The sequence below is a fragment of the Sturnira hondurensis genome, unplaced genomic scaffold (genome assembly GCF_014824575.4).
Source record: "Sturnira hondurensis isolate 20B ecotype Veracruz unplaced genomic scaffold, ASM1482457v3 Scaffold0024990, whole genome shotgun sequence".
NCBI lineage: Eukaryota > Metazoa > Chordata > Mammalia > Chiroptera > Phyllostomidae > Sturnira > Sturnira hondurensis.
The window spans coordinates 740,364-754,860 of NW_028097621.1; the positions used below are offsets into that span (position 1 = coordinate 740,364).

Consider the following 14,497-nt stretch of genomic DNA (forward strand, 5'->3'; position numbering starts at 1 on the left):
AACCCAAATTAACGTGGATGTCTGAGATGCCTCCTATTCTAAGAACCACCACAGATTCATTAAGTGGGAGGGAGTCGGGGAAATAGCTATCTCCCCAATCTAATCAGAGCAAGAAAGTGAAGAAAATTTCAGATAATTTAGACTGATGTTACTTGCTACTCTGTGTATTTAAACGGCAAATCCCTAATTCCAGCACTTTGTTTCCCCCATTTTGTGAAGCTACTCAGATCCCTTCTAATTCTCTAGCTGTAAATTAAAAATACAAATTCCTATGCTGGCACCTCCAGACACTTAATAGGCAGACAAAATTTTCTATGCTACCATAAGTTTTCTGAGACAGTTGAACAGTAACCATTAAATATTCGTATTATACCTCACACCTCCCTCCAGCTTCTTCACTGCCCCTGCCCCCCACCCCACCAATAGCCTTAGTTAATAGCTCACATTCTCCAAAGAAATCAGTCTCTACAGAGGCATGACATGAGAGGCATACGAAAAAAACATCTTTTATTTCCTCTGGGCCCAATCTGAATCATACCTTATAGTCACAACTTTTACAGGCAGGCTATTAATTCAGCAGGCCACGTTTCTATTTTTTCTCTTTCCTCCACTACTCCTTTACCATGTATCAAAGTACAAAGATATCTCTAACCCTCCTCCCTCACCCCCTAAATCAGAGTTTAGTGTATGATAATCAATAAAAACTAAGAAAAGACTCCAAACGAAAAAAGAGACTCACCAAAAAGTAGCCTTCTTGTTCTGATCATTCCAAACTATAAAGGGCTGATAAAAGCACACAAACAAGTTACCCCTCTGTAACCTTTTGGGGGTACTAACAGTGATTACATGTCCTCATCATTTCCTTTTGAGACCTTGATGTTCCAAGGACATTTTTGATCTTCTTCAAATGCTCCAGGATAGCATGTGCATGTACATGGGACACTGTTAGGCTGAAAAAAAAAAAAAAAAAAGGCCTACCGAAAAAAAAAAAAAAAAAAGGCCTACCACTCACAGGCCACATTGTTTTGGACATGATCACAATAATCAGTTAGATTTCAAGTATAGACAGAACCAAGCAAACAGAAAGGTTTCAAGAGGATTAAAAGGCTTACAAAAAATTATAATGGAAAAAAATTATGAAATGATATAAAATCTTAATTCCTAAAAGCCAATGACTAAAAACAGTGAATAGAAGCAGTAACGAAGTCATCTTTTTCTTTGAGAGAAATTAAACCTCAGTACCAAATATTTCAAACATCTGTTCTTTGCCTGTATGCTGTCCAGCTCTTTCACAAAAAGGAACCAGAATTAGATTCCTACCAACAGAAGACCCCTAAGACATGTCATGTTGGTTTCTATGAAAACCACATCTTTTGAAGTAGTCTTCAAATATTAAAATGAGAAGCCCAAACAGTATAATGATAAACCACTTTCTCCTTCCCACTGTAATTTTTCTTTGATCGCCATCTAAGGGTTCGAAAAAAAAAATCACTAGTCTCAGATTCCTGAATTAATCTGACCTCAATTCATAGCTAATATGGCCAACAGTATATGCTTTTGAACAATTAAAACAGAAGAACTTTACATCAGAAGGACTTTAGGGCTCTGGTTCTACTGTATTTACAACAAAATACACTAATGACAGGATGAATGAAGGCTGGACAAGGAGGTGAAAACATCCATTACAAGATAATGACAGAGAGCAGAACTCTAGCTAGACTTTAAGGAACTAATTCTATTCTGGCAAAGGTAAACCCACATAATTAAGTTTCACACTTATAAAATTATCATTCTGAATTCAGGAATAAGAGGCATTTGGTTGTAGATACAGTCCCATCTATAGATACTAACTTTAAATTTAAAGAAAAACACCACTTTAATATCATGGATTGGGGATTCTTATGCAATTCCTAAATCCAGCTATGATTTTTTTTATTTCGATACAATTTATAGCTGTGGTAAGTTGACTACCACAACCCTGGCTCAGATGTGGTCTTTAGCTTCAGAAAGTCCATCGGTCATGCAGCTGGCTGTCACTGCTAAATCTGTTGCTTGCAGAGGCCTCAGAGTTCTGGGTTTGCCAAGTAGAGTCCTCACCATTTAAACTCTTCCTACATATAGGACATGCATCATGCTGAAACAGAAAGATATCAGTACATGTAAACAGCTTGACCTGAGAAGTTACAGGTACTAAACACTTTAGAAACCCTGAGAGCTGGCGGGTAGAAAAACAAAAAGGTTATGAATTCTCACATAGTGCACACTGGGCTCCAAGGTTTAATACCAGGGCATCTCTCAAACAGAACTTCAAACAGAACTGACAGAAAGTTCTTAATAGCAATTTAACAATAGCTACCACATACCACCAAACAGAACTAACCAGAATCAGTGACCTGAGATGATCTAGAGCAGAGATTAGCAAACCTTCTGTATAGGGACAGGCAGTAAATATTTCAGGCTTTGCAAGCTATATACCACCTGTGTCACAACTACTCAACTCTGCTGATGTCACACAAAAGTAGCCACAGACAATTTGTAAACAAATAAACACAAGTGTGTTCCAATAAAACTCCACTTACAAATACAGATGGCAGGCCACAGTGACCTGTGGGCTATAGTTTACTAACCCCTAGTCAGAAGATCCAAACAGATAGTAACCTAAGAAACAGTAATGGTGTTACTAGGATTTAGCCAGGGACTAAAATCTTATCTTCATTAACTATTAACTCTACTTTTACTCTCAACTATTCCCCTGACAAGATGTGACTGGCACAGATGCCCTGGCACCGATGAGCGTGGTCTCTACTCACCAGTTCCAACCACGGCACAATACAACTGCTGTGAAAGAAGTGGTTGCAGGGTAACTGCCGGACTTCCTCTTCAACTGTGTAATCTTCTTTGCATACTGGACACTCTAAGCCCATATCTATTAGAGGAGGAAATGACTTTTAAAGTAAACAAGAAAAAGAAGGAAGACAAAACTAATCCAATTTCTTTAACAAACAAAGGAGTGCATAAAGAAAAGACACAAAGGGCATCCAATAAGGATAAAGATAGGAAGAAAGAATTTTATTTCAAAATGAGGTTGGAAGTGGTAATAGTCTGGGATATAAAAAAGAGGATTGATAAAAATGGGCCTATTCTTCAATATAAAAAATTAGAAGAAATAAATTAAGGCTTCGTTATCTCTTAGGTGAACATGAACAACGTCTTCTCAATGTGTGACAAACTTCTGGCAGTTTCCATTTAGAAAACATTGGAAATGTCCGCCACAATCAAAGGACTCATCTTAGTAATCTTACTGTTCTCATTCAGTGTCTCAAGCCTAAAACCCTATTTTCCACATTACACATTCTCTTCCAGCACAGTTGCCCCACAGCCTTCTTGACAACCCATAACTTCAACAAGTTATCATTAAAAACTGTACTGGGAGGTGGTGCTACAGAACTGCAAAGCTCTGGGGTAGCTCAGGCTCCAAGTCAGGAGACAGGAAGCCACCGCTCTGAGAACACCAGCTAGTCTCTCTCTCTAGTGGCAGGGGTCAGCTTCATGCCCCACTAAGCTCAAGGCAGCTAGAGTAAGACTATACCACTTAGTAGACTCACTCCTTCCTCTCCATTCCCACCACCTTGGCCCTAATTCTTGCTTTTACTTCTTATGCCTAGTCTACTTGTAACAGCCTCCCATGTAGTTCCCTAACCCCAGGCCTTGAAACTCTATAAATATATCCTATACTTTGGTACCTGTTCATTTCCCCTAATACCAGCTTCATAGTACTCAACAGCTCATCTTCACTTATACATTCTCAGCTGATGCCACAAAAATCAACAAATCCAAAATTAAAAACATTAAACCTTGGCTTAGTGTGAGTCAGTACATTGAGCGACAGCCTGAGAACCAAAAGGTTACTGGTTCGATTCCCAGTTAGGACACATGCCTGTGTTTCAGGCCAGGTCTACAATAGAGGGCGTGTAAAAGGCAACCACACATTGATGTTTCTTTCCTTCTCTTTATCCCTCCCTTACCCTCTCTAAAAATAAATAAATAAAATCTTTTTTTTTTTTAATCAAAAACATTATATCATCTCCTTACTAAATCATTGCCTACTAACAATTCCCCCATTCCTGCTAACGGTAACATCATCTCTGTAGTTACAAAGTTGTATTATCTTAGAATCATCTTTGACCCTTTCCTCTCCTTAATTCCATTATGCAATTGTGATAAAAGCATTTGTTTTCTGTATCTATTCATTCCTTCCTGTTAGCATTGTCACCACTACCTGAACCCCACCTCGATGCTACAACAGCCCCTTAAATTCCTGTTTCTGCTTTCTTCCCCTTCTAATCTACTTTAGACACTACCTCTAAACTAATCTACACTAAAAACCACTTAAATTCCCTTATTCCTCCACTTGGGGACCTACAAAACTTCCCTACCCTCAAAATATTCAGCCCTAACTGCTCCGTCACCTTTTCAGTATAACAAGGTCCCACCTTTTTTATCCAGTCATACCTCCCATTACTCCCCAAACCAGATTCTATTTCAGGTCTAACTCTCCTCATACCTGATTCAGACATCATGTCCATGCTGACATTTTTACATTGGTTCATACATTTTGTTAAATAGAATGACCTTTCTAAGGTGGCCCATCCTGTCTTTAAAATCTCTGACTCCAAGTGTGTGTGGGGAAAGAAATCCCCAGTCCAAAATAATGTTCTTTATCACTGAATCCCTCCAGCGCTCATAATATACCTAACTATAGAGTAGATATAAAACAAATTACAACCTCTCATTTATATCTTTTCCTATTTCCCCAGAATCAGTAAGTAGCATCTGCTCAACAATACTTTTTACACTCTTAACTAATTGTTTGGAGAGTTTTGCTTCCCCTAGTAAATTCTTTAAGAAATCAAGTCTTATGTATCTTTGTACCTGTTTCCTGCAAGGCATCTAGAAAAGGGACATGGTAATTATTCAGGAAATAGTTGCTGACTAACCTTAATGAAAAGGGTAGGCACCTTCTGGGACCCAGGGAGGAATTTTAGGAGTGCTATAGCTTCACTCGAAGAACCTTAGTAAAGGGAGGTGCTGAAATTTTGAACAGGAATCAGAAGATGACAGAAACTGAACCTACCAACTTGTTCCTGAGTTACTGTCACTGTCGGAAGAGATGTGATCTTTTCCTTGTCAGCTGGAGGAGGCCCCGTGTTTTCCAGTTGTCCTAAAAGCTACAAAAGAAGAAAAAGAAGTGGCAGACATCTAACTGGGTAATGAGCTGCTCCAGCTGAGAACAAACAGTGCAGTATTAGAAATGTTAGTTATGCTCACTCCTATTAGAGTCTGACAGGCACAGGTTTCCCCTTTCCTGCTGCAAGAACACAATTACTTTACAATTTCAAAGTGACATGTGTATAAGTCTACAGATAGTCCATCATTGCAAGGCCCACCTTTGGGCACAAAACAACTTTAGAGGCACCAAAAGGGTTGTGACGTCACAAACAAAAACTAAAGCTTAACAAAAATACTGAACTGATCCAAAAACTTCATTCTGCTGGAAGGAAGAAAAGGATGGGAGTGTGGAAAGTAGCAAAATGTAAGCCAAGATATAGGTAAATTACTTTGACATAAACATCATAAACATCATGCTTTCTATTCTCAGTAATCCACAAGGGAAATGAAAAACCAATAAAATTAAAAATTAAAATTAACAAATGGAAACAATACATGGCATGGGAATACCTTTTCCTCTGCTTCTTTCCCCTACTCTGTTCCATCTAGCAGAAATCCCTGCTTTACCACATGAGGAGACCCTCCTTTTTTGTGTGAAGTAACTTAATAGGATCCTCACAGGACTGAACAAGAGACCAAAAATACAAAATACTGTTTGTTATATGAAAAACCTTTTCTTCCTATGGAGGTGAAGCCACCTTCTAAAAGATAGAAGATAGCCCTGGCTGGTGTAGCTCAGTGGATTGAGTGCAGGCCTGCGAACCACAGGATTGCGGTTCGATTCCCAGTCAGGGCACATGCCTGGGTTGTAGGCCAGTTCCCAGCAGGGGACTCATGAGAGGCAACCACACATTGATATTTCTCTCCTTCTCTCTTTCCCTTCCTCTCTAGAGATAAATAAATAAAATATTTTTTTAAAAAAGATAGAAGATAGATGGGAGCTAGAAGATACATGGATGCTGAGCTAAACCCATAAAACACCCCTTTAGTAAAATGCAAACCTACAAGCTCAAAATATTAGAGAAAGCAGAGTGACTGCTATTTCAGAAAGAAGCAGAAGGAAAACAGGAAGCCAGTGGAACTATGAGACACACTGAACAGACACCTTCAAAAGGCAGCTTCTCACCTGGGTTACAATGGCATCAAGCCCTGTTTGACCCCAGGCATAGTCCCCCGGGTTGGAGTGCAGCATCCCGCTCCTATACATGAAATGAGACAGACAGCATTAGATGGAGTCACCAGGCCCCACCTTATAACACAGAAAAAAAAAATGGCAGAGGGATCCTGTTCTCTCTTAGGCCTGCAAAGCCACTAGTTCTCTAAAATTAAGTGGTAAAGAATTTCTCAATATTTTCAAGGTCAAACAGATTATCTATCTAGATACTCTCCCATTCTCTAGAAAATTTTCCTAACCTGAATGGAAAACAAAATGTGAAGCCACTTAAAACACCACATGACACACAAGAACAAAAGGAGTGACTAACTGCCTGTGGACTAAGAAAAGTCTGTCTTCTCTATGCCCACTTATAAATACACATATTGGGAGCAGCTTTTTGAGGAGAGTTTTCCCTTTGTGGTTGGGAAAAATCTACAGCAGACCTCTCTCACTCAAAGAGGCCACCCGTGGTCCTGGACAATTAGAAGCTTTCAGGTAGAGAAGCAGCCACAGCAGTCTTTCTGAATCACAACTTAAACAATTTACAAAAGAGGCCTGGCAGGCAGCACTTCTTTTTGGAGCTGCTGATGCACTGTCCCAGTGGATAGAGGGAACATGTTGAGAGAAACTAGGGGTTGGAAAATCGGATAACTTGTGGATGAACTGAGGTCCCTCTGGGCAAAGAAAGCCTTCTGGGGCAGAGTCAAAAGTGGCAAAATAAGCCCTGGCTGGTGTAGCTCAGTGGATTGAGCACAGGCCTACTCCCAGCAGGGGATGCATGAAAGACAACCATACATTGATGTTTCTCTCCCTTTCTCCTTCCCCTCTAAAGATAAAAAAATAAATAAAATCTTTAAAAAACTGGGGAAAAAAAGTGGCAAAATAACTGCAGACAAGAGGAAAATCCATCTCAAACCATGACTGTACGTGTCACTCTGATACTGAATTATAGTCTCTTGTTTCTTCTGATGAACCTTTTGACTTTGGAAAAAAAGAAGTTACGTATTATGTTTTCAATTTCAGAAATTCTTAAGGAATAAAATCTTCCTATATGATGAGGAAAACCCCACAAATCAGATAACAAGCCTGGAAGAGACCTATTCATACCTCACCTCAACACAACATGTAATTAGATACAAACAGTGCCCAGACATCCTGGGGATCAGGATGACTCTTGTGAGCCTGAACAATAAAAAATAAGTTCTAATTAAATTTGGGCTCAGCAAATAATGGCAGACTAACAGCCTGACAATCACATCTGTGTATTCATCTATGCAGCTTTTTGTTTCTTACCATGACACAGACACTATAGTTGCTAAAATAATGCTACTCCGCATAATAAAGTAAAAGGCAATTAGTTACTTACCAGGTAAAGGGGTGTGGGGATCCACTGGAAACTGCAGAATTTGCAAAAAACCCTGCAAAGATCTGTTGTATTATTCTGTTGAAAAAAAAATTAAATAACTCAACAGACTAATAAAAGTACTCTACAAATATCCACGGCTGACTACTATGGCTTGCTTTTCAATGACTATTATACAATAAATACCACTAGAAGTCAGTTAGCTATCTAGTAGAATGCTACTTTCCTATTATCCCCATCTACCTAACCTCCGCTATCTTACACATTTAATACATTTTTGTAATTTAGGCTGGAGAGGAATCTAATTGCATGGTAGCTTCCATCTATATTCCTTGGACACCTGGAAGCAATATGAGGAGACTGAAATAGATGCTAAATCAGTAGGATTTGGGGCCCATCTCCCAAGGGCAATTCTATTTTTATTTGTGTTACACATTGGGTTTCTGGGTAGAATACTATTTAATGGGCCCTTTAAAAGAATTTTTAAAAAATAATCCCATTGTACAAACACATATCAACATGCTGTATTTGGTATTTCAAATACTTATAACAAATACGCATGTTCTGAACATGTTAAGAAGACAAAGCTAACCAGTACTTTATCCTAATGGGTTGGTCATTGTTATTCAGAGATAATGACATAATGTTTCAGGATAATGACATAATGATTCAGGAAATCAATGAAGGAATTTTGCTCCTACATAAGCACGCCTCAACCCACTTTTATTGAGATATAACTCCTATGATACATACTTTTTACCCCTTGCTTCCCACTTTACTTACCAAGTCAATCAAATAAAAGTAACAGTACCCAACTAGGTACTTTCTATTGCTGATGCTAAACAATAGGTAATTACACTATGTTTGTTTTAAAATATGCCCCAAAATTGTTCTATACTCCTCCTTAAGTGTAGATGGACCTGGCAACTTCTTTCTTAATTGAGGTATAACTGGCATATTAGTTTCAGGTGTACATGATTTGATGTTTGTATATTGTAAATCGTCACAGTAACACTAGTTTAAGCACAGTTACAAAATTTCCTTATGATGAGAATTTTTAAAATCTACTCTTCCACCCTGGCTGATGTGGCTCAGTGGACTGAGTGCCAGCCAGCCTGCCAACTAAAGGGTCACTAGTTTGATTCCATCAGGGCCCATGCCTGCATTGTGGGCCAGGTCCCCGGTAGGGGGTGTCTAAGAGGCAACTGCACATTGATATTTCTCCCCTGCTCTTTCTTCCTCCCTTCCCTTCTCTAAAAATAAATAAAATCTTTTTTTAAAAAAAAGACCTACTGTTTCAACACGTTTTAAATGTATAATACAGTATTATTAATACTGTAATTAACTCTTCATTGTGGCTTTGATTCTTATTTCCCTGGTGATAGTCACCATGCTTTATATTACATCCCATTATTTATTTCGTAAGTGGAAACTTTATACCTTTACACTCTCCTTCACTCATTTTTCCCACCCTTACCTCACCATCTCTGGCAACCTCCAATCTGTTCGCTGTAACTTTGAGCTTGTTTTTTTGTGTGAGATCATATGGTATATCTTTTTCTGTCTGACTTATTTCACTTAGCATAATATCCTCCAGGCCCATCCATGTTGTCAGCAATGGCAAAATTTCATTTTTTATGGCTAAATAATATTCCACTGACACACACACCCCGCCCATAGTTTTTCTATCCATCCACTGATGGTAACTTAGGTTGTTTCCATGTCTTTGTTATTATAAATAATACTGCAATGGGGATGAATAACTTTTAGAATCAGTGTATTTGTTTTCTTCAGATAATTACACAGAAGTGGAATTATTTGGAGCATATGGTAGTTTTACTTTGAATTTTAAAGGACCCTTCATACTATTTTCCATAGCAGCTACACCAATTTATATTCCTACCAACAGTACACAACGGTTCACTCCCAACTCCCTACATTCTTGCCAAAACATGTTATTTCCTGTCTTTTTTAGTGCAGCCATTTTAACAGGCGTGAAGTGATATTTCATTGTGGTTTTGTTTTGTATTTCCCTGATGATTAGTGATATGAAGCACCTTTTCTATGTATCTATTTGCTAACTAACTATATGTCTTCTTTGGGAAAATGCCTATTCAAACTTCTTTACAACTGAATTGTATACAAGTTCTTTTGAAAAACATCTTATTTATATTTAGAGAGGAAGGGAAAAAGGAAAGGAGAGAAGTATCAATGTACAAGAGAAACACTGAACAGCTGCCTCTCAAACGCCCCCAACTGGAGACCTGGCCTGCAACCTAGGCACATGCCCTGACCAGGAATCAGAACAAGCCACCCTTCAGTGTGTGGGATGAAACCCAAAGCATTGAGCCACACCAGCCAGGGATAATGAATTCTTTATACACTTTAGATATTAACCCCTTATCAAATATGATTTGCAAGTATTTTCACCCATACAGATTGCCCTTTCATTTTGTTGATGGTTTCCTTTGCTGTGCAGCTTTTTAGTTTCCCTTAGTCCTACCACTTACTTATTTTCGCTTTTGTTACCCTTGCTCTTGGAGTCCAAAAAATCATTACTAAGACCAGTGTCAAGAAACTTACCACCTGCCCCCCCAGCGACTTCCGGCCAAGATGAAGGCAAAGGTAGAAACACTGTATCTCCCCCCATAACCAAAATTAATGACAACAAAAATTTAGAAACAAAAACACAACCAGAACAGATTGAAAATTGGACTGTACAGAAGTCTGACAACCATTCATCCACACTGGTAAGAGGCGCAGAGGTGGTAGCAGGTGGAGAGGGGTTGCAACAGGAAAAAGTGGTGGCTAGCAGACCCGGGTGCCAGGAGGAAATGAGCAGACCCAGTGAAGTGCTCAAGGCCACTGGAGAACCGTGGACACACATTCGCGTGTAGATATACCAGACAAAAACTGGCTGCAAGACAGACCACGCAACCCAGAGCCCTAGCAATGGGAAATAAAGCCTAAAAGCACCTATTGAAAACACTTGTGGGGACTGAGGTGCCAGTCTCACAGGAGAGTTTGTTGGAGAGACCCATAGGATCCTAGAATGTACACAAGTTCACTCACCCTGGAACCAGCACCAGAAGGGCCAAATTTGCTTGTGGGAAGCAGCAGAAGGGACTGAAATATGAGAGAGAGTGAAGCAAGTGCTATTGTTCCCTCTCTGACTCCATTCCCACATACACCATCACAACCCAGCAACTGGGTTGCCCTGCCCTGGTGAACACCTAGGGCTCTGCCCCTCATACATAACAGACATGAGAAGACCAAAAAATTATGGCTCAAACAGAAGAACAAATAAAAGCCCCAGAGCCAATACTTTTGAGCGACCAAGAGACAGCCAACCTATCAGATGCACAGTTCAAAACACTGATGACTAGGATGGTCACAGAGCTGGTTGATTTTGGTCACAAATTAGATGAAAAAAGAAAGGAAACACTAAGGGAAACAAAGGAAAATACACAGGGAAACAACAGTGATGGAAAGAAAACTGGACTCAAATCAAGGGAGTGGACTAGAAGGAAGGAAGAAACAACCAAACAGAAAAGAAGAAAAAAGAATTCAAAAAAATGAGGAGAGGCTTAGGAACCTCCAGGACATCTTGAAACATTCCAACATCCAAATTATAGGGGTACCAGAAGGGGAAGAGGAACAGCCACAAGTGGAAAACTTATTTGAACAAATAACAAAGGACAACTTCTCCACTCTGGCAAAGGAAATAGACTTCTAGGAAGTCCAGGAAGCTCAGAGAGTCCCAAAGAAGGTGGACCCAAGTAGGAACACACCAAGGCACATCATAATCCCATTACCCAAGCTTAAAATGAAGGAGAGAATTCTAGAAGCAGCAAGAGATAAGGGGACAGTCACCTACAAAGGAGTTCCCATCAGACAGTCAGCTGATTTCTCAAAAGAGACCTTACAGGCAAGAAGGGGCTGGAAAGAAGTATTCCAAGTCATGAAATGCAAGGACCTACACCCAGGATTGCTTTATCCAGCAAAACTTTCATTTAGAATGGAAGGACAGATAAAGTGCTTCTCAGATAAGGTCAAGTTTAAGGAGTGCATCGTCACCAAGCCCTTATTATATGAAATGTTAAAGGGACTCATCTAAGAAAAAGAAGATAAAAATATGAACAGTGAAAGGACAGCAAACTCACAGTTATTAACAACCACACCTAAAACAAAAGCAAACTAAGTGGACACCTAAAACAGGAGTGGAGCCACCGAAATAGAGATCACATGGAGGGTTAGCAAAGGAGAGTGGAAGGAGGAGGGGGGAGAAGGTACAGAGAATAAGTAGCATAAATGGTGGGGAGAAAATAGACAGGGGAGGGCAAGAGTAGTGTGGGAGATGTAGAAGCTAAACAACTTAGAACACAAGGACAGGAACTAAAGGGGGGAATGTGGGTGAGAGGGGGTGTGCAGGGTGGAGGGGAATGAAGGGGGGTAATGGAACAACTGTAATGGCATAATCAATAAAATATATTCTATAAAAAAAGGTTACCACCTATATTTTCTTCTAAGAGGTTTATGGTTTAGGCTTTTCACTCAAATCTTCAATCCATTATAATTTTTGTGTACAATGTAAAATAGTGATTCAATTTCATTCTTTTGAATGCGACTGTCCAGTTTTCCCAAAGTCATTTAAAAAAGTGTCCTTTTTATGGTGTATATCCTTGGTTCTCTGTCATAAATTACATGACCACATATGCATAAGTTTATTTCTGGGCCCTCTCTTCTGGTCCAGTGGCAACTGTGTGTGTTTTGATGTCAAAGCCATACTGTTTTCACTACTATAGTTTTGTAATATAGTTTGAAATTAGGGAGCTTGATGCTTCCAGCTTTGTTCTTCTTTCTTAAGATCACTTAGGCTGTTAGGGTCTTTTGTGGTTCCATACAAATTTTACGACTGTTTACTCTATTTCTGTAAAAAATACCAATGGAATTTTGAAACAAATTACACTGAAGTTGTAAATGAAAACCACTTTTAAGCAGACATGATTGTCCTAAAGTGTATTAGAAAGAATTTGACAAATATTACTTATTTTGGCAGTAATAGTTCAACGGTAGAATACTGCACCTTCTCCAAGCCACACGGCAAGAAACACTAATAGTAGGTTGATGTCTTTAGGCTGAAAGAGCTGTGGTCTTGGAAAGACCCATGACATGTTGTGGGACTTGTGTCCTTTCCAAGACCACAGCTCTTTCAGCTTACAGACATCAACCCTTACCTCTCCTTGTGTTTATGGACTGGTTTGGCAATCCATTGGGTGCCATGACTTCTTACAGCAATTTAGAAAGATCAATGAGGGTAACCTCAAACCCAGTAAGAAGTCAGGACTCAAGAGTCCCTTCAGTGGCATATAGCTTGCTCCTCAGTCTGAAAGCCTTGAGCTAGTTAATATCATGATGGACAAGATCACCAAAGGATATACCCTTAGGAACTGTGCTTTTGTGGCTACAACAGTGCATGCAAACCCAATATATGACATAACCTTGCTTGCCCTGTGTTCCTATGGAGTATGGAGAGCTGACAGTACTTGCCAGCAGCACACCTTGAAAAAAAAAGTACATTATATTGGACTACTACTTTTTTGGAAAACTAAACATATCAAATGATTAGACTAACGATAAAAAACATAAGGAAATAACAAACAACAGAAAAACACCCAGAGGTGATCTAGAAACTGGTGATATAAAAAAGGACTTTGTTGGCTAGAATGGTTCAATGGATTGAGTGGCAACCTGTGAACCAAAGGGTCACTAGTTCAATTCCCAAGCAGGGCACATGCCTGGGTTGTGGGCCAGGTCTCCAGTTAGGAGCGTGCTAGAGGCAACCACACATTGATATTTCTCTCTCTCCCTCCCTCCCTTTACAAGGAAGGAAGGAAGGGAGGAAGGAAGAAAGGAAGGAAAAAAGTTGAAAAGGGCTTTAACTATGACTAATATGTTCAAGTAAATAATCTGAATCCATAGTGGCAATCAAATAGACACTTTTGTAAAAGGTGAAAAACTTTATACAATCTGAAGAGAAACCAGAGTATCAAATAGACATTTTATAAATGAAAAACATATCTGAAATAAAGAAATCATTAGATACAAGACTTGTTCAAGTATAGTTTAGTTTATAATGATGAAATGATGTCAATCATTAGGGAATTTTCTACATTAATTATTGTACATAGAATTCTACTGATATTTAAATGTGACAGATCTAGCAGGTCTATAAGCAAGACATGGAAAGAAGGACAACATATATTGTTATATGAAGAAAATTAGATTTAAAAACATTTAGATACTAAAAATTAAATACTGTCCCTAACCTCCTGGAACTATACAAAAAGTTGTAAGTATAAACAGGTACATACAATGAACTCTTTTGGTTCACAGGCCTGCACTTAATCCACTGAGCTACACCAGCCAGGGAAAATGAACTCTTAATTTTCCATATAACCACAGCAAAAAAACACCCTTCTTTTAACATATTTTACTGATTATTATTACAGTTGTTCTGTTTCTTTTCTCCCTTTATTCTCCACCTGCACCCCTTCTCCAACCAGCATTTCCCCTGTCCCTTAGTTCATGTCCATGGCTCATACATGTAAGTTCTTTGGCTTCTACACTTCCTATACTACTCTTAACATCCCCATCTATTTTGTATCTACCATTTATGCTTCTTATTCCCTGTACCTTTTCCCCCATCCTCCCAGACCCCTCCACACTGATAACACTCCATATGATCT

General features: G+C 39.1%; 1 protein-coding gene across 2 annotated transcripts in view; it reads right to left on the bottom strand.

Moving 5' to 3' along the window:
* Positions 1 to 984: 984 nt before the first annotated feature.
* Positions 985 to 14,497, bottom strand: part of RNF115 (ring finger protein 115) — a 94,446-nt gene continuing 80,933 nt past the window's right edge. For both annotated transcript variants that reach the window (XM_037039089.1, XM_037039090.1), the window contains 5 exons: positions 7,752 to 7,826; positions 6,356 to 6,428; positions 5,135 to 5,228; positions 2,811 to 2,926; positions 985 to 2,134 (listed from right to left, as the gene is read on the bottom strand). In XM_037039089.1, the coding sequence (XP_036894984.1) occupies positions 2,003 to 2,134; positions 2,811 to 2,926; positions 5,135 to 5,228; positions 6,356 to 6,428; positions 7,752 to 7,826 (490 nt within the window). In that variant the 3' untranslated portion in view covers positions 985 to 2,002. The remainder of the gene's footprint in view (positions 2,135 to 2,810; positions 2,927 to 5,134; positions 5,229 to 6,355; positions 6,429 to 7,751; positions 7,827 to 14,497) is intronic.